We start from the raw sequence: 21406 nt of genomic DNA on the forward strand, positions 1-21406 counted from the left end.
AGGCCCAGGCAACTCAAAACAACAGGTGAAGAGAGCTTCCATGGTGTTGGTCATATTATTTCTCTGCTTAGAAACCTTCACTGACTCTCCACTGTCTGCAGATAATATCCAGATCTGTTAGCCTGGCCTTCACGGTCCTGCACAGTCTGATGCCAAACTGCCTTTCAACTTTGTCTTTTCTCCACTTCACTTACCTTGTATTTCAGACACGTGAAGCTATTTGGAATAGTCTCTATAAACCCTTTGCTTTCCTGCATCCATTCCCTTTCCTACAGTAACTTTGCTGATAATACCCTTCCCCCATCTTCACACATCTAAACCCTATCTATCCTTAAAGCCTATCTTTTTTGTGTGTGTGGCACCTCCTTCAAGAAGTCTTCCTTGATTGTCCCAGTTGGAAATAGTTTCCCATTTGTCTGAGTTACAACACTTTACCTGATTTTGTTAGATTATGCATCCCTTTCTACATTGTCCTGAAAGTTTGGCTTCCCAACTAAACTATAAAGATTTTATAGGTAGGATCCAATTCATTTTATATCTAATACTGGCCCTAATACAGCATATTGCACATAGAAGGTGCTTAGTAAATATTTATCTATTAAATGAATCAGACACTGAGCATCTTCTATTGTGAGAATTAGGTTCAAAATCTGCCAGTACAGAGGAAATAGCAAACCAAACAGAATAGGAAGAAATAGGCCAAGGAAGAGGGTAGACTATCCAGAAATCCATAAGGCAGAGGGAACTGATGTTTATCAACACTTTCTGTGTGTCAAGATCCAAGTAAAATGCTGTATATTAATTATTCCAGAAAACCTTTTAATAGATAAGTATCATTACAAACATATTAAAGCTGAGACAAGGAACTTGTCCATATAATGCATCTAATAAGTATTGGATGGGACAGACTTTAAACTTAGATCTCTCTGTCCACAAAGTCCAGGCTTTCTGCACATCTTCACTGCACTGCCTCCCTCTGCAGAAGTACGTACTTTATGTGTGCAGTGGTGATCTAGGGGTAAAGGGGGAAAGATTCCTGCTTGCATTGCTGCCCAGGGGTGGCTTACCTAAACAACATTCACAGCACTCACCTGCAGTATGATAAAAACAATAAGCGTACCACGTTGGAACTGGGTGCTTGTGGTCACTGTGGTTCTGTGATTTGTACCCATTGAATTATACTTTTAACTCGATTTTTAATGTGTCTTCATCTATACCTTTAGGGCTGTTTCATGCACCCCTAAGTGCCCTATGATGTGGGTCTCTTCAGTTGACCAGGCAACAGATGTATCTAGTTAAAACTAACAAAATCTCATCACATTTTCCTAGCACTCTAGCACCTAGGCTAAAACCAAAAATATTATCTTCTTGTTTGCCTTCAGTTGCTTTGGGGGTTTCTTAATTCCTGGGTTATTTACCCATGGGTTCTAATATCTTTAGGATTCCCAGCATTTAAAAGGACAAAGTAGCCCTTTCACCCACTGATTTCCTTCTAATTGATTGTTCATATTAAGAGTAGCAGAAGCGGGAATTGGAGACTTACTAATGTGCCTCTTTAAAGCATGCATTGGCACCTATGATTCAGTTTTTCTCTCATAGTATAGGACCTTGAATATAGTGAGTGCTCAATAAATATTTACTGAATAAATAAATGAGTGACTCAAATAAATAAAAATGTATTATCTCCAATTTGAGTGACTCTGGCAGGGAAGTCTATGAGAGTCTGCCAGTATCACCCCTGATTGCTTTATTTATGTATCTTTCTCATCCTATTTGTTTTGGGGACCTACAACATACTGGCCTTAGGGCCATAAAAAGGGTCACAGGTGCACATTTTGCATAATGGGACAAGGAGACAGAACTCGCCTGCATATCCTCTGTTGGCCTTGCCAGTCTTGGGTCCAGAGCCCCACTTCTGCGGCTATAGAGAAAACCAGCTCCCTGAGTAGGAGTTGATGATGATGGTGATGATGATGATGATGATGATGACTCAGCATTTCTCTAACTCCTGAGTTAAAAATACTGTTCGTCCCAGCCTACTTGTTATTCCTCACGACTACCATGACAGGTGGGTGGAGGAGTGTTATCTCCAAGGGAAAAACATACTGGGGGCTGTGGCCTAGAATACTGAAGGGACCCACTTTTAGAATGGTTTATCCACATCGATTGCTGGGCTCTCTGACCAGATTTTGTCACTCTCATTTTCCCCTGACACCAGCTTCTCAGTGAATCCTTATGTACATTTGTATCACACACAGAAGAGAATGGCCACAGCAAAATCAGAATCAGAACTCAGTCCATGGAGCTTTTCTTTATGTGCATGCAGAGCCACATTTTTCTTTGACAGTGAACGTCTGATTGTGCATTTGGAAGAAACTGGACCAATTCCATCTGAATCCTGATATAGATGACAATTCCAAGATTTGAGGGAATGGCTTTGACTTGAGAGCACAAAACCCTGATCAAAAGGGATTCTCTTTACACTTAACTTCCTTCATTTGCTTTTGGGCAGCCAGAAATTATGCCACATTTATTGAAGTCACTGTGTAGTTTCCTAGTCTAAGACTTTGATTGCATGAATATCAAAAACTTCTCTTACTGCTTGCCCTCCGTTTCTTTCTAACTATGTCTGTCCTCCCCTAAGCTCCTAATTCTCTAGTATCCACAAAATGACAGTGCAGTCCGACCGAAGCTGGGCCATAAGAAGCGGGAGTTATTCTGTCATCTGGGACCCTCTGTCTTTTCAGGTGTATTTCCATCTTTTTCTGTTGCTCCTCAGGGATGGGTCTCTGTCCTCTCCCAGGCAACAGGATCTCCTAAAGGATCTCCTTTCTTTAGCTCAGATGCACTCCAGCTCACATTCCCTCCAGAATGTCGGAACTCAGTCTCGCTTCAGCTGTCTTCACCCTTCTCTCCACCTCACTGCCCCCTCCACCCTCTTTCTGGCTGGGACACTGGGACCTTGATCCTCCTTGTTCCCTCCCTCTATTATTTCGGTTGCTGGTCTGGTTTATTCTCCTGGACTCTTGTTTATCCAGCAGCCTCTAGGGCCCAAAGTCACCACTCTCTCTCATCTTTTCTTTACTCTCCTAGGAGGCATACAGGATGTAAGTGAAAATAGATGGTAAACAGGTGTGGAGACAGAACTTTCACTATAAGAAGTTCCTGACATGCGGATTAGCCCCTTAGCTTGGTAAATCCTAGGCCAGAGATTCAGGATTTAGACAAACAGGGTCCTACACTATTAGATTATCCAAGAGATTTAGGTTTGGAAGGGACCTGTACCCAATTTGAGCTCAAACAGATTTATTATTGCACCTTGGCAGACATCTTTTAGTTCCATCCTAAGCAGGTGGAAATGAAAGGCTTTTGTTTCCTGGGCATGGAATGGTATGTGGTTAGGCTTTTCCAGGCTGAATGAGGAGGGAATCTTTGGGGTATTTGGCTAGCTTGCCTTTGGTGGGTGTTAGGGTGGGGTTAAAACGAAAGTGTATCTTGGTGTTAACCCTCATTTCTCACTGAAAAAAAGTTATTCCAAATGTTTTTCCATATCCAAAAATTAATACAAATATTAAGAAAATTGAAATGTTTTTCCATATCCAAACTTTAAGATGTCTTGAATAAATATATTTTATATATTTCCTAAAACCGTGCAGTCAATTTGCATGTCTGGTCACTTTTTACTGACCCCTAATGGCCAGAAGTGGTTATTCCCAAGATCGTTCTGACTCTACCAGAAGATGGAACTAATGTCCTTTCTGACTTTATTGCTGAAGTTCAATAATTTCTCTCCTCTTTTTCTTACACCTCATTCTGCCCCCAAACATTTTCCCCTCTGTGATCCTTAGAAGCGTAGACTTTCAGAGTTGACAAGGATGCATCTAGTCTGATGCTCTCATTTTAAAGATGAGGAGCCAAGGCTCAGAGAGGTTTAGGAACTTGAGCATTGTCACACAGGCAGTTAGTAGGAGCTCTGGTTATGACCTCAGTCTCCTGGAGTCTCCTGGACTCATTGTCATTTTGTAGCAGTCCTTGTGGACTAGCTAATTCAGAGGTTAAGTTGCCTTGAGTGTGATTTTGTTTCCATTGACATCCACCCTTCCTACTTCGCATCTCCCTGTATGTGGTAATGAGGAACCCCAGGGCTCCAGACCTCATAGGAACTAAGTCTACTAAATGCTGGGTAGGTTGGAGAACTTGGGGTGAGATGAGGAGTGAATCCCTGAAGATGGGACAGTTAGCATCTTCATAAACTTCTGGGAAAGTTCTAGTTCCCACAAAAGAGACCATAGGGCAGAAGCTATTGCCATGCCCTTAGGAACTAAAGCGGGTGACTAGGAGGACAGGTCATGTGTGTGTCATGTGCATGTGCCTGTGCTTGCTGGCACCTGCAGGTGGAGAGCTCTGGGAATGCTAACCTGATTGTGAAGTGGGAGACAGGGGCTAGAAAAGAAGAGAGAAAAAAAAGCAGAGGAGCACGTCCTATTCTTGAGCTAGAGAGAGAAAAAATCTGGAGGCAGAAGTGGGCTTGTGGTAGGCTGAGGGGGGCCCTCAGAGACTTAGTTAAGATTCCGAGGAGCAGAGACTGGGAAGTGGGTGGCAGAGAAGGAGGTGGGGACAGCTGTTGCTTTGATTTGCTATTGAGTCAGTGTTCTCAGTGCATTAGCACTGGGAGGGAGCCCTGGGCTGGCCCCCAACCAAAACAAGCCCCTCTGTAGCCAATACTGAGTTGTAGCAAGGAGAATTGCAGTTGGGAGACAAAAAGGAAGGGGATGGGATCCCAAAGGAGCCCCTTCCTCGCCTTAGATCCTTCCTTCTAGGACTCGGCTGTGTACTCTAGACAAGCATCTAGTGTTCTGCACTAAGAGTCTGAGAGGGCAGGATAAGACTGAGCACAGAGGAGGGCCCAGTAAGAGCTTCTAGACAGCAGGTTCTGTGCAGGTACTGGCTCTCATCAGGTGTTTTTGGGTAGGAGCCTGAGGCCAGGGATGGTAACAGCCCTGAGCCATTTTAGCAGTGTCTGTTTACCCCATCTCCTCATGATCACATACTTCAGAAATCAGGACACGTTTGACTTAGGATCTGCATTCTAATGCAATAGAGAGACAGTCAGGAGGCCAGACTTCGTCTGAGCTCTTAGAGGTCCCCTTAAACTGAGAGGAGGGATTTTATACCCTTTCCCTAAATTTATCTTGCTGCTTTCACACATATGTAATAGAACTTGGTAAAAAAAAAAATCCCCCATCTTAGGAAACTACTTGGGAAAGGAAACATAACAGAGTCAAAAGCAGAATTCAATTTAGCTCATTGGAAGGGTATGGGAAAATAGGGACTGGGAATGGGCCAGAAAGCCCAGAAAATCAGGGAGAAGTAAAGAATAGATTCTCTGAAGACGAGAAATCTCAGTCCAGGCTCCAACAGCTTGCTCATACTCTCCAGTACTGATCTCAGTGCCTCGGTACCTGTTGGAGTGCATGGATGAGTTCTGTTTCTCAACGGGCTCTATCTTATTTTCCTTTGCTCTTCATGTTGCACTTTAGATATTTCAGCCTGATGGCTTGGTGTGGTGGGATAACAATGCTGTGAAAAAGTTTAATTTGTTAGAAGTCAAGCAAGAAAGCATTCATCTCTGCTGGTTCTGATCTTCCTGACTTGTTTTTACTGTTTCCCTTCACTGGGTAATCAGAGTCAGGGTGTGGATGACAGGTTCAGGGCAATGGTTAGGAGCATTACATGAAGAAAAATGTGTTCCGCTCTACATATCCACACTACTCTAGTTTCACTGATTCCCTCAATCCTAACTGAGATTTAGTTTCTTCCCTCCATTCTTCTCACTTAGAAAAAAAAAATCTGTATTTTTAAAATCCTGGCACACTGTCCACATTAGCCTTACTTTGTACCTTTCTGGAAATTTAACTTTTCCATGAAACAGAGATATTTTCCCAAGTCTTCAGATCTCACAGTCCCCAATATGGCAAATAATACTGTTCTGACAAAAGAACTCTTCTTCTCTTCTTAAACCTTCCTTGAGTGTCTGTCTCTCCTTTGATGTGTGTAAACACTTGTTTTTGTTGCCTAAGACTCGTGCATATTTTGACTTGGTTGCCCTCTTTCTCTCCTTTCACATGTGCCCCTCAACATACACACACACACACACATATAACATACTACAGTTCTCAATATTCATATTTCTGCTTTTATTTCTTTATGACATAAACACACAGATTTTTATCATGACCCAGATACAGAGCCCTTTTCACATGCCCATATTAATCAGAACCCCTTCCTTCCAGAAAACCATATGGCTTAAACTCAGAAATTCTCCCCAAAGCAGAATTCAGGCTCTCTCTTCTGCTCAAACTCCCCAGGAGAGGGCCAGAATCCTCTCCTCTCCAGGGCTGAGGCTCAGTCCATCTGTCACTGACACTGGACTCCAGGGCTTGGAAACCAGAAAAGAGTTGGCATTAAGCAGCAGTTGAGGATAAATGAAAATATGGGAGGCTCAGGGGCTTAGTGATGGTGATTTTTATATTTGTGTGAGATTCTGGAATAGAGATTAGGGGAGGAAACATATAATATGTATTTGGAAAGATTTTGTCCTTAAGAAGTAGAGTAAGAACTAGTGAGTGGAATTGTTCCACTTGTAATTTTTGCATCTGCTGGGCAAAAAAATGATTAGGAGCAGATGGTAAAACTGGCCTCTCATTTTATAATAACTCAAGAACTCAGCTCCAGACTCTGCAAAGACTGACCATTATGCTAAGTCCCAGGTTACTTGTCATTGATGTACTTATTGGAGACTTGCTGGGTTTCCAAGAAATATCAGGTAGTTAAGTCAGAGATTCAATAAACCAGTTCACATTCAGGAGCTTTTTACCCTGTCTGAGACTTTGGCTGGAATTCTACACTCAGACTTGGAAGCAAAGAGCCAGGGCATAGAAAATGAAAAAATAAACATATGAAACAAGAATCTGCATATTTCCAATGAAATCTGGTGCTGGAAGTGCTAGTTCTCCACCCTATCTTGCCAATATCTAGACTGTATGAAGAAAGGGGAGAGAAAAGCAATGGCTAGTTTAGAGATGAATGGCTGAGACATCAGCCTTCATTTCTTTTTATTTTTTCCCCCTAGGGCAAGGTGATGCACCTGACCTTTCTGACCCTGAACTGGAAGTAAATGAGCTAAAGGTGCTTGTAATTAGCAATCAATACACAATTAGTATAAGTCTAGCTGGAGAAAGGGAAAGCAAATCCTTAGAGAAGACAACATTTTAGTTTGTTCTTTATGTTATTTAGCTTTCTTACCATTCTCCTGGGGACCTCCAGGAAAGAGATGGGGAGAGTTGAGAGAGTTAAAGAATCCCAGAGGTAAGAGTTCACATAGAAGGATGATATACATATTTAAAAATATGTTAGAATTTCTGTATTTGAATCTTTTTGAAACATGTTTACTCTTCATGGGAACAGTGGGCTCAGGGAGATGAGTAGATGGGAGATACTCCAGCTGTTACTGTAACCCTAGTTCTGTCTTCCTGAAAGCTCCCTCATAGAGATAAATCACTCCCATTACCTGTCCTTGAGGAACAAAGCTTCTCCTTGTTTCAAATGGGAAAATGAAAAAGGGTTCCTAGAAATTCACTCTGGAAAGCTGTCTCTCCAATTAGACTTGGCTGTAGGTCATTTGTAAGTATTAACCATCATATGAACTATTATGCAGAAATTGACATGGAGAAATCAGCATTTAGGGGAAGAGAAGCTTGTGTAGTTCTGATGCGATGTGAAAAACAGGCTGGCTAGTCTAAGACTGTCAGGGGCTGAGCATTCTCGGCTCCCTGCCACACTTGTCATCATCAGCTTATTGGCAGATACTCCCAAAGCATAGCAGAGTACAGTTTAAACATGCATCTACTGAGATAGGACCTGGACTCTGGGATGGGATGGTTATATTTAAGGCCATTTAGTTCTGCACAAGATACCTGTAAAGGTTGGGGAAATGAATCAGGGTCTTGATATTTGTTTTCTATGCCTCTCACATATTGGATTACTCCATTATCTGTTCTGATAACCCATTATTATATATTGTTTTTACATTTGCTAAGGTTGTGGGAAAAGGGAAAAGAAGCACCATGAAAGGACAGTTAGAGTTGGTTGTCAGGCCCAGGGTGCTGTTAAGAGGTCCATGCTGAGGGGGAGGGGTAAGAAAAAGAGGTCCTTGCTTATGAAATGTGTAGGATGCACTTTACATTCCACATTTATAGTGAATTTAGCCAGCCTCTTTATCTGTGGGTCCCACACCTGTGCATTCATCTAACTGCAGATCAGAAATATTTGGAAAAAATTATGTCTGTACTAAACATGTACAGACTGTTTGTTATTACCTAAACAACAGAGTGCAACAACTATCTACATAGTATTTAGATTGTATTAGGTATTCTAAGTAATGTAGAGATGTCTTAAAGTATATGGGAGGATGGGCATAGGTTATAGGAAAATACTACTCCATTTTATATCAGGGGCCTGAGCTTCTTCAGATTTTGGTGTCTGTAGGAGGTCCTGGAACCAATCCCCCATGGATACTGAAGCACAACTGTATATGGTTATTGTATGTGAGCAATACTGAATCAATCTAGAACACAGCTATTTGTAGTTCTGTTTTCAATCTATGAGTCCAGATATGGCAAAACATCCAATTCTCTTGAGGCCATTCAAGATCACTGTGGCACCCGTTTCCTGAACATCTCAAAAAAACACTTTTAGCGCTTTTTTTTAAACCTCAGAATGACTTGCTCTTTTGTCCCCTTTCTATAGTTGATTAGATGACCGTGAGGACTGCCCAGATCTATGTCTCAGGGTTTTGTTCCCTCTTCATGGTGGAGCAGATCAGGGACTATAACCAAGACCATGTATGTGTTTGTGGTGGAAAGAGGGAGATTCCAGCTCTGTTCTGAGGGCTGCCTTGTGGAGAAGAAGATTATGAAGCTTGGAGGTAGAGCAGGACCATGGAGAGCAACAAGAAGAGCCTGGAGTGTCACTGTCAGGGACTAGTACCATGGAGAGCTCAAAGCATAGGTAGTTTGTTCCACAAAGAAAGAGGAATTGGGATCATGGGGTAAGGCAGCTAGCTCCCAAGCACACAAACTGAAAGAACAGACATCAGGGCTTCTGTTAGGATCACTCTACATCCATCACTTGTTTTAAAAGTCCTCTCGAAGTACTTTGTTTGAACCTGTCAGGTGGATATACATCCAAAAAAGATTGTGCTAAAAAAATGAGGACCACCACCAGACTGAGTTTGTCAACATAAGGCTCTGTAATTATGTCAAATATGTAGGTATTAGTGATGATGGAGGGGTTTTTAATTTGCTATAATTTATTATGAATAAAATTAGGCTTATCTTTTAATGAGGGAACAGAGCCTGTGCCCCCTCAGGGACACTAGGGCATGAGAAAGCCAAAATGTGTATGTATTATCATTAGGTAGGATATGAGATGTATCAGAGTCAGAGTGCCCTAATCCACTCAAGATTGCTGTAAATAGTTTAGATTTAATCATACCTAGAAAAAAGGTATGAGATCAGGCCTCTTAGGAAGGTTATTGTTCTCACGACTTAAGGGCTTCTGTGTTAGTTGGGAAATTTGGTCACTCTCTTAAGGCTTAGGGAAATTTCAGTAAAGGGAGAAATGTTTCTCCCTTTTGCTGCTTCAGTGAAGAATGTGTACCTTTGCCGAGCCTCTATTATGTAAAAATCTCAACGGCCTCATATGTTCAAGACTCTTGAGAGCTTGGCTTCTCAGTACTAGAAGGGATGGATCTCCTTGTCATATATAGCAGGATTGGATCGGGTTTTTGCTTGGATAGTTACAGAGACCTGAGCATCAGCTGGTTCTGATCTTGCAAAAAATCATCACTACTGCTGATCCTAGAGGCAGAAACAGGCCTTTTGCCCAGAGACTTGTTCTTCTTCATTTTACAATGACTTGGAGTGTTTATACTTAATTTGACCAAGCTCTTAGAGACCTGAATCTTTTTCTGATGTCTAGCTTCACCAGGCTCTTTTTCTGATGGTATGTTTCTCTCTGTCTCTCATAAATATTCCCATGGGGATTGCTATTTTCAGAGCTTATGGGTGGACCTCTAGGACATGACCTCATACAGGAAACAAAATGTTCCAATGTATGGGCCTATAGCCAATGGTTAAACATGAAACATTAAATTCTAACATGAAAATAAAAGAAGATATAATTACCAGAACTTCCTAATAACCTTGATTTTTTCATTCAGTAGTCAGTAAGGAGCTGGTCTAGTCCACAGCTTGCTGTCAAGGAGAATCTGGAATCTAGATCACCATCCTTAGGTGAAATTCCATTACTGAGAATTAGATGACAAAAAATGTTGAGCCAGTATACAGTTCCACTGGAGTAGGAAACAACAAAGAATGTGACTAGTCACAGCCCCAGGGGTTTTTATTGCTCTGGTGATATCTGTGAAGATTTTTTTCCTACTATGTAACTTAAGGAAAAGCAGCTTTTGATCCCATTCTACATATTATTTGGACTGCAAGAAAGAAGTAACAGCAAGGAGTACTAAAATCAAATCTAAGGATTTACAGAGCAATGACACAACTACCTGGTCTGCTATTTCAGAGTAACCAGAATACAAAAACGATGCCGTCTGTGGAATTTATGGCTGCAGAACTATGAGTCACTCTCTCCAAGTGAACAGTGAATAGCTCCAACAAGGCACTCTTGAAATTAGATTTGGGCCTCCTTTCTTCCTCTTCCTTGGAAGAGGAAGGAGAGAGAGCCTGAGGGTAATGGCTGGCTCATTCTACTATCAGTTTAGGGCGGAGGATTTTTGAACTGTGCAGCAGAACCCCAGGTGGTGCCTTAAGGACTGTAGGAGTGTGAGGAAGCCAATAAGACAGGGAAAAGGGCTATGGGTTTTACTTCTCTATTTCAACAAGAGCATTTCTCCTTTGGTCTGTTTTACTAATTTGGTAAAGGAGTTTCACATCTTTTTTTTTTTTTTAAATTTAATTTAAGTGAGAAAACCATTGTCCTAGAGGAAACTACTAACACCTACAGTGCTGTCCAGACTTAGGATAGAGTGTTGGCATAACTGCCGGGTAGGAAGTTGACATTCTGTAGATTGGGTCCTACCTCATACAGACTGGTTCTTCATGAAAGTAACTAACTATTGTTCCAGTGTCTCTCAACTTTTGGCACATGTCTACATAAACATATCCTTCCCAAGAGTTACACCTGGAACTAGGAAGAGATCAGGAAGAGAAACAGAAGATTACAGTACCATTACAGCTGCAACTAGGAGCAGAAACTGGATAGAGCAGATCAGCCAAACAGATCCATAGGCAGCACTAGAGTGAATGCCTACAGGACTTCTCTGGCACATTGGGCATGATGTCTACACTGGGCACCTGGCCAGGGGCTGCAGAGTGGATGTTAGTGGACAGAAGGTCATTGGGAAGGAAAAGATATTCATGTGTGGGGAAATGCTGTACCAAGTTAAATTGCTGTAATCTGGTCCGACGCAAAGTGAGGCTATCCATCCTACACTAGGTCAACTCACAGAGTGCTGCAGATAACTTGGGAAGGAGGAATCCAAAGAAGGCTGGTCACAATTATGAATGTCACGTTGTTCACCAGAGAGATGATCACAGTTCATCTTAAGTTCATAGGCCCTGTATCCCCCAAACCTGGAATTGCCAACTTTTGCCAATATTAGTGGAGAAATGTGAGAAGGAAGGGCAGGTGGCAAATTCTGAATGTCTTTCTGAGCTTCCTGAGCTTCTAGCCACAGCACTAATGGCCAGTTCCAGGTATCAGTTGCTTGCCCTTTTCCACCCTCTCAATCATTGATCAGCCTTTTAAAGCTTAAAAAATTTGTGCTGTACTGTAAGGAACTAGATACCCCAGCAGTACATAAAGTTTGTTTTCCTTTTTCTAAACAAAAATAGCCACCCTGCCACAGCACCCTTGACTATTCAAGCAGCAGTGTATTAGGGTATCTTGTCCTTAAACCTTCACTCAGCATCTCTCCTCGTTTTGGTCAAACATTAACAGTTAAAATATGCACGCCTAGTTTTCTGCCCAGGGGCCTCAGGCCAACTCTGGGGTTCTAGACACACCTTCTGCATAATGCTGGTTAGAATAGCCTTCAGAATTACCATCCATGAACATTAAATCTATGCACCTACCTCCCACCACCAGTGCTGGCCTTCTTAGATCCAGAAACTAAGGGGTAGAAATAATTTAAGGTAGAAGATACTGTGGTTATTTCTTGTGCATCAGTGTGATACTGCACACCAGACAGATGTCCACTATCTGTTGAGATGACGTTCTAAAAGGAAAATGATGCTCAATTTGACTCTTCCTTGGAAACAAACCCCTCCTCTCCATCCTCCACTTCCCAATCTCTCCTCTAGAAATTCCCCATTCAGAAGGTACTGCCTTCTACTCTTTCTCTTAAGCCACTGCTCTGAGATATATTCCTAAATGTGAGGATAGAGCATTTCTCTGCCTGTCAACTTTAAGCCTGAATAGGCTCTGGGCCCCCAAGTTGAGGAACAAGAAAGAATAGTTGGTGAAGAAAGACTTGGCTGGCATCCCGATTTGCTCCAGTCTCTAGTGTTTACATCCTAGAGTAGAAGGGCTCACAGCTTGCTCAGATGATGTCTTTCTCTCTTTTCAAGTCCCAGCCTTGCATCGTCAGTTCTCATTGCTAAATAGTTGCAGTTTGGGTCATACTTGCCTCTCTTTATAAAACTCACCTAGCAGGATGGGGAGGCCAGGGGCTGCAGTTGAAAGTCAAGGCCTATAAGGAGGGTCATTGTTGAGGCACAGACATGTAGCTACCTCTCTCTGCCTTGCACTGAGCCTGCTCTCCCTCAGGACTCTCCTCAGCTCCTCAGTGAGTAGGGTCATCAGTGCAATCCTCTGGGGAAGGGGATTCCATGTAGCGGGAGGAGGGGCTGCTGTCTCTGTGGTGACTAGGGCAGGAGCTCCCCTTGGGGAGCTTGATGGGTAGAAGGTGAAAGGAGCCAGCCAACTGCAGGGAGGGGAATCCCAAGGGTCCCCATACCAGGGGAAGCTCCTTTATCGTGATGGAGACAGGGCTTGGGGAGGAGGTCAGGTGAGGTGGAGGCTTATTCCTCCAGCACCCTGGCTCTTCGCCTGTTTTCCTTGGATGAAATTCTCTACATCATCCTTCCCAGTTTTAACCCCTCCCCTCTCCACCCCCGCCCCGCCCTGTGCCCATCCCTGCTGGCCACTGGGTCCATCGCCCAGGAGCCGCCTCCCCTTTCTCCTCCCCTGCGGTTCTTTCTGTTTTTCCTTGGCATCTGGCCGGGCATAGCCACCACCCTCCCCCTCACTCTCCCCACTTCCCTTTTCTCCGCTGAGGTCCTGTTCCCTCTCCCCCCTCCTCCTCTGACAGGGGAGGGAGTGAGGAGGATGCATTCCTTTAGTCCCTTCACTGCCTGCCCTCCCTCCTCCGCTGACCTGAGGCTCTGAGCTTCCTCCCTGGTCTTGTGCCCCCATGCCACCCCATTAACCCTCGGCAGCCTTTAAGAAGGCTGAGGTGCCCCCACAGCGCTGACCTACATAGCCCGGCCCAGGGTGGGAGGGGCTCTTCCCCAAGTCCCTTCACCCCTGGCCCCGCCTACCCCCCCCCGCCCCCCGCCCCCCGCCTTCCTTCATCTCTCTACCATTACAAACCAAAGAAGGTTTGAGTTCCAGACAGGGGCAAAGGGGCTAGGTATACTACCCCACCCCAAATTTGGGAAAATCAGTGCTCAGCTCAGGAAAGCTTTGGGTTTTCCATGCATTCTCCTCCCCAAATTTCTTGGTGCTTTCTTTTGCTCAGTCTCCCCCCCTCCCACCCCCTCCACTGCTGTCTGGGTTTCTTTTCCCAGCTTCTACCACCGCTAGGGATATTGCCATCCTGGGCACCCTCCGCCCTGTTGTTGTTTTGGTCCAAGGGTAAGCACCCCCCTTCTTTGCCCACGCCCCCCTCAACAGCCTCACCCAGCCCCCGTTCTCTGCCCACTCAGAGCTCCGCCGAGGATGGGGGACGGGCGGGGGAGAGAAGTGTTTGCATACAGCAGTTTGGGGGATTGCACTGGCTACCCAACCCCTACAGACATACATACACAAACACCCGACACACGCCCTGACTGAAACAGCGACAAATCTCACTCCGCCTCCAACACACACTGACACAGACATACACACAGATACTGACACAGAAACGCAGAGCCAGACACCAACACAGACGCGCGCGCACACACACGGACAGCAACACATCCAGACCCAGGGCTGCTCATAACAGAAATCAACTCCGAGATCCAAACCCCGGGTGCACACGCAGACACACACACTGGAAGGTGTACACAGGAGGGTGCACACGCCGGCACACCCCATGGTCCTCAGAGACTCGGATGCTCAGAGACAGACACAAGGGTATTAACAGCGGCTGACGACTTTAACCCCCGATTCCAAACAAAGCCAACAGGCTCCCTCCGCCGACTCCCAGTCCAAACCCCCGCCTCGGGTCGCTCCCCACCTCCCCTGGCGCCGCCCCCTCCCTCACTCACCGTCCTGGGAGAGGTTGGCCCCTCCGGGCGCCCAGCAGCAGGCGAACAGCAGGAGCAGGAGCTGGGCGGCTGGGGCCCCCATCGCGCTTCCCGGCCGGCTCCCTGGCTGGGCGCTGGCGAGCCTTCGTCCCCGGGGCCTGGGGATGGGGAGGGGGTAGACTACGACGTTGACTGAAAGGGCGCCCCCGAGCTGCTAGGAGCCCGGGGCCGAGGTGGGGACCGGGAGGGAGCCGGCGCTGCTGCAGTCGCGGGGATTAAATAGGGCGCTCGGAGCAAACCATTCGGTTGGAGGTGGAGGGGGGTTGACGGGGGGCTGGGCTGGTCGTGGGGGGGCAAGGCTGCCGCATTCCCCACTTCCCCTGCCTCTCACACCCCCTCCTTGCTTTGGTGGTGCCTTCCACCCTCTCCCCCGGGAGCTCCGCCAGCCCGGCTCGGGTGTGGATCGGAGGGAGGGAGCTGGCTCAGCAGTGGGACCCCGCGCGCACCCCTCTTAGGCTTGGGGTGGAGGGAGGGGAGTCGGGCAGGGCGGTGGGCCAGCTGGCGAGAGCGGCCACTGCAGGCCTGGGCAAGGGCGTGCCTACTAGCCCGAGGTCCTCCAGCTCCGCCCTCCACCCTTTGGCAACCGGGGATCCCCATAACCCCTGGGGTCTCCCTATGAACATGTAGCCAGGGACGTCTCCCGGGAGGGTAACTAGGAATCCTCACTGTTCTACTGAACACTGGCATCCCCAAGCCCCTTACTGGAGCCCTCAGTTATCTGTCCAGCAACAATTTGTGGCCCGAGGCAATCTGCCTTGAAAGGCATCTTCCAGCAAACCCCCAGGCCTTGGGCACCAACATCTCCCTCAATCCCTTGTCTAAGAAATTACTCTCTGAAAACATGATTTCACCTCAGACTCCTGTCCAACCAAGAAGCCTACAAGTCTACTCAGTTTTCTTCCTTAACTCTCCCTGTTCCACCCCTTTGCCCCCAGCCCTTCCTCCGGTATTTTTTTCCTTAATCTTTCAGAAGATCTTGTCTGTCCCAAGTTTTAGTCAGAGAGATTCCTGAATGAATGTTCTGATCCACAGACTCTTTTAAGGACCAGTGCATCTGTGACCAGTGCATCTCTTGTCTCTGAGGCCAGATGTAAGATGGTAATAGGGGCAGGATGTTTGTACTTGCTGTTAGTTCAAGTGCCCCAAGTCCCTGGTGTTTGCTGTTCTTAGTGATTTAGGTATCTCTGAAAGAGTCTTGGTACATACATCTCAGAAAGGGATCCTTCTGAATCCCTAAGTTTTGCTGAAACTTAGCTGTTGGGAATAAATTTCTAAATTTTGGAGTCATAGAATAAAATAATTTTAGTTGTGTAAGAATTCTTAGAAAATATCAGGTCCAGCCCCTTAACTATGTAGGTATCACTGAGGCCCAAAGGAGGTTAACTGACCTACCCAAGGTGATACTGATAGTTAATAGTGGAAAATACAAGTGTTGACTAAGATATGAAACAATATGATTTTAAAGTGTCTTCCAATCTTGTGAGGCTAATATTTTGTCCCTAGATGAGGGATTTGGGTATATGTCTTCTAAATTCTAGACAGTGCTCTTTCTGTGGGGATAGCTATGCCTGGTGCTAATCCTTAATGTTTGGGCAATCTTTCCCTCTCTAAAATCCAGTTTCTTAACCTGCTGTGGTAATGTAGTTAATGTCTCTGTTGCCCAGGAGCTCAAGAACAAGGATGTGGAAAGTACTTTGTCACCAGCAAAGCCCTATATAAATGGCAGTCAATGATGGAGAAGCCAAGAGGAAATATTCTCCAGGGAGTTCCTTCGGGATCATCAGGATGCTGGCCCACTGTTTTTCTCTTACTGCTTTTAGAGTTTATAGTTTCTAGGAGAAGAGCTCTGCCTGCTTCTTGGAAATTTTTTGAGTGTTTGGGTAGTTATGATTTTTTTGCAGGGCTGTCATGAGTTTTTTGGCAGGCATGTTTTTTTGACCATCTTTGGCTGTCTGACTTGCCTGATGACTCCAAACCATTCTGCCTCCCTGGTGCTCTCTGACACCTTGAAATCTCTGAGAGGTGAAAGCAGAGGGGTGGTGTGGCTGAGGGATGCGGAGATCTGGATAGAAGAGACAGAAGAGGTTGGGCTGGCTAGAGAAGGGGTGGGCGAGAGATAAAGGGATGATTGGACTTTCTGACAGAGGAGGGACCAGGTTGGCATGAGGTTAATCATGCAGTGAGAAGGACAGAGTAGGGTGTTTTCAAAAACAATCAGCTTTAGAGGGGAAGGATCTGTCTCTTCTAGTTAAAGGGTCTTAGTGGATAAAGACTATTATCTTTGGAGCTAGAAGAAACCTTAGAGATCATCTAAGCAGGCTTAAGAGAGGGAAGGTTAATGGAGGGGGAGGGGGGTGAGAGTGGGGATGGCAGGATGTGGGATTAGATCCCAAAGTCCTCTAATTAATTATCTTTTCCATCTGCTGCTCTGTAGTGACCCCTTCTGCCTGTCCCCTTAATTCTCTAATGACTGTTTGTCTGGCCCCACCCTCTGCTGTAACTGCAAGGGATGAGAACCAAGGGTGGAAGGTAAAGGGGGGGGGGGAGCTGTTTTGAAGAGGGACTATTAAGAGCTAGCAAATGAGACTCTGGAATGCTCTTTTCCTACTGGCTGCTCTTCCCTTTTCTGCATCATCAGCATCAGTTTGGCAGCAGTTTAGGTCCTGGGAATAGGAAGCAGTCATTGGCTCTTAGAATTATAGAATAAAAGAGTATTAGAGTTGTAAGGGACCTTCAAGATTATCTAATTAATACCTCTTGTTGAACAGATGAAAAAAATGAAACTCAGAGAAGCCACGTGACTTTCTGTGTTCATACAGTTAGCTGATAAAGGGGATACCAGTATTGGATGCGGGGGGGGGGGGGGGCTGGGGAGCAGATAGTACCCTTGGGGACAGGAAGGATAAGGGGAATCATTTCCAATATTCTAGAGCAGTGTCTAGCTTGAAAAATTTCTCACTTCTGTGTATCTCAGAGTGAAAGGGTAGTTTCTCCTATGCTGATGTGGATGTCCCCACTTGGAATAACAACTTGTCTATAATCTTTCTAATGCCCTATTTACATGTGCACCTGGCATCCTACAGGCTTCTACTCTATTCACTAGGAGTAGAGTTTTACAAAGAAAGACTGACCTACTAGGATTATTCCCATTATGAAAATAGGTAAAATAAAAGTAGCCATGTTGGGTTCTGATCTCTGTGCATACTTTCCACTCTAAAATACGATATGCATTTCCAGAGATGTGCACAAAGTCTGGAGTAGGTTATCTGTGGGATTACAGAACTGGTAGCTACAGTGAAAATTGGAGGGAGCAAAGAAGAGGAGTGGAGAGAAGGCGGATTTTGCCTCCTGGATGCCCTTGTCCACTCAGCAACAGCCTGGGTAGCTGGGGGTGTGGAATGTGGTGCTGGCACTGGTGCTGGGCTTGATGCAGCTGTGTGGGCACTGGGCATTCCTCTCCCCACGCTGCTCCCGCCAGGGAGGGGAAAGAGAATGAACAGCCTGAGGGGGAAAATTCTACATATTCATCTGTGAGGGGATGACAGCACCTGTAGGGAAAAAACTCCTAAGACTTGGCTCAACATCCATTTGATTGCACCCTAACCTTTCCCCTCTGTATGACTTTTCTTTACATGTAAATTTTACATGAGTTTCCACATTGCTTTCCTTTTCAGTTTTCCACCCAACTAAACTCTTACTCCTCATACTGCTTCTTATTCCTATTGTCCAGTTTTAATTAACCCCATCCTTAATAATAACCTCTGTATGCATTTTAATTCTAACCTTAATTGAATTCTAATTTCAATCCTAACCCTAATCTATTACAGACTCTAACTACTAATCCTACTACCAACCCCAATTTAATTGCCAATTTTAACCAGCATCTTAATTCTAACCAGTTTGAAGCTAGCATCTAGGTCAGCAATAAAATAATCCACTGTACATAATAAAATAGTCACAGATACCGTTACCGAGAACCTATCATGTGCCAGACTTTGTGCTGGGTACTTTACATACACAGTATCTCATGTAAGTGCCAGAAAGTACTCTAATGTATTTGGGATTATTAGGTCCCTTATCAATGTGAGGAAACAAAGGTCTAACAAGATTATGTAATTTGTAAATAGTGGATCCAAATCCAGATCTGCTTGACATGAAAGTGTGCGCTCATTCCTCTTTATGCCAACAAATGCTTTTTAATTGACCTTCTCCTAAAATCCTGACTAACACAGGCTAGATGACTTCTAAAATACTGAGTTTCTTCAAAGCATATTATTATTGGTTTAGATTTTTAAAAAGCAAATGTCGATACAAAATATAAACCAACCAATCAAACAAAAAAACGCCCAAATCTCCTTGCCCAGAGACCCCACTGACATTTTAAAACATTAAAGTAATTTATTTATAAAGTTAAAATATTCCGACTATAGACAGAAACAAACTGAAAAGAAAAGCCTCCTTCTCTTTCCCAGAGTCGCCATATTGCACAACCCCAGGGGGCATTGTTTGAATTGGAGTTGTGCAGAGCAGCAGCACTGCCTCCCATGGCTTATCAGAGAAGCAGATAAAGTCAAGGTAAATATCTACCAAATTAAATCACCACGTATATATGTGCATATGTGACTTAGGCATGAGAATTACTACACAATTCGTCTTTATGACTAGCAATAAGTATTAAGGGCCAGATTCTATATTAAGTTCTTCAAGTTTATTATCCATTATAATATGCACTAGCCCTCTGCGCAGTATTCATTGCCCCTGTTTTACAGATGAGGACAGTGAGGCTTGAAGAAGCAACATGACAGGCACAAGAGCATGAAAATGGTGAATGACAGACCCAGGTGTCAAATACAGGTTTGTCTTACTCCAAAGCCTAAATTTTCAACCATTGTATTTAGCTAGGAAAGCTGCTCAGAGAAGAGGTCATTTGAGCTTGATTCTGAAGGAGAGATGGGGAGTTGCTTGATGTTAGAAAAGAGGATGGCCTCTCAGACTGTAGATGGACAGGGAGTGAGATAACTAGATTGTAGAGGGAAATGAGTAAAAGGTGAGAAAGTAATAGGAGAATAAAACAAATATGAGCAGAGGCCAGGAAAAAATTGTGACAAATTCAGGCAAAAATAAAATCATATAATAAATATGTATGTCACTGTTACTCCAGCTACAGGCTGATTGATGTTTTATGGAAAGACAGTAGACACACATAATCATCTGCAAACAAAAATACACATTTTCAGTTATATGGTATCACGTATCCAACGAAGTATCTTTCCATTCCTCCCTGTGCATTCTGTGCTCCAGCAGTATCAAATGGCTTGTAATTTCCTGAACACACTATGTTGTTTCATGGCTCAGTGTCTTTGCACATACTATTTTCTATACCTGGATTGCCCATCTCATTAAGCCTGGTAAAACCTGTGTTTGTGTTTATCCATCCAACCTTTGATTAGGTATTGCTGCCTCTATGCCTTCTACCCAGAGATAATCACTCCTTGCTAGGAGCTACCACTATATTGAATATACACCTCCACTGTTACATTTGTTTCATTATGTTGCAATGATTTGTCTACATTTTTCTCCTCTAACTGTGGGCTCTTTGAGGGCAGGAATGATATTTTGTGAATCTCATTATTTCCAGTGTAGAAACTGAAAAATAATAGATTCTTAGTTAATTCTGAGTTAAGTTGAAATGGTATGTTTATAAACACATAGGCTTGATAAACCATTTTATCCCAGAAGCACATACATGCTTCATTAATATACTCCCTTGCCGGTATGTATACATGTGATTACATTGATATAATATGTCCAAAATAAAGTGACTGATTTTGAGTTACATATAAAAATATTTTCATCCACTTAAGATACATTTTGTAGTTCTTGGAATTGACTTCAGAGCCTGCACATCCCTTTGTATACTTCAGTTGTGGAAAATGTTCATCCTTGGAGTCTGGCTTTTAATTCTGAAAGTAGCTAAATGTCTTTAGGATCCAAGCCTTATGGATAAGTTGGTGGTTCATGTTGGATAATCCAAAAAGCAAGACTTGGCTATAAAGTAATAGTAAAAGGCTCACAGAGTGATTCATATATCGGTTCTTAAGGCAGTTCCCACATAGGAGTTCTAGAAAATTTCTGAACAGTGACATTCTGATCTATCTGTTAATATAAACAAAATCAAATAAGAGTTTTGTCATTTTGTAATCATATTGGCTGAACAAATACATTTGTGTGTAAGAACACAAAAAGTCATATGTCCAGAACAGAACTCCTTGATTCATTCATTCATTTATAGTTTACTGAGTTTCTATGTACCATGCACGATGCTAATTGAAATTGGTTGTTTTGACTCAGATGTTTGTTGCAGCCTATTTAAAAAAATCTATAAACTCTTAGATTTTATTTTTTTTAATTATAAAAGAAAATGCTCAGTGGATGCTCTTATCCCATTCCCACTTATACTCCCATTTTTGAGCTTCATCTTATCTGTGAGGAATAATGAACAAGGGTCAGGGATAGAATTACATTAAAGGATGCAAAATACTTGGTAATGAAGACCAATCTGACACTAACGATTTTCTTTTTAGAATCATAAAATAGGATGTTAAAAAATGCTACAACAAAATGTCAATGTCTGGTGCTAGTCACTTGAGAAAACAAAGATGAGTAACTCATGAAACCTACCTTCAAGGAACGCATAGTCAAGTAGGGAAGATAGCCCTGGAGACACATCATTGCTATATCACATCATGAGTGCT

The 21406-nt window shown here is 43.8% G+C and overlaps 1 protein-coding gene across 3 annotated transcripts in view; it reads right to left on the reverse strand.

Moving 5' to 3' along the window:
- CADM3 (cell adhesion molecule 3) overlaps nt 1-14844 on the reverse strand; it is a 31033-nt gene extending 16189 nt beyond the window's left edge. For all 3 annotated transcript variants that reach the window (XM_069478525.1, XM_069478524.1, XM_069478523.1), the window contains exon 1: nt 14613-14844. In XM_069478525.1, the coding sequence (XP_069334626.1) occupies nt 14613-14694 (82 nt within the window). In that variant the 5' untranslated portion in view covers nt 14695-14844. The remainder of the gene's footprint in view (nt 1-14612) is intronic.
- Between the last annotated feature and the right edge of the window lie 6562 nt (nt 14845-21406).

Source organism: Eulemur rufifrons, chromosome 8, assembly GCF_041146395.1.
Source record: "Eulemur rufifrons isolate Redbay chromosome 8, OSU_ERuf_1, whole genome shotgun sequence".
Lineage (NCBI taxonomy): Eukaryota > Metazoa > Chordata > Mammalia > Primates > Lemuridae > Eulemur > Eulemur rufifrons.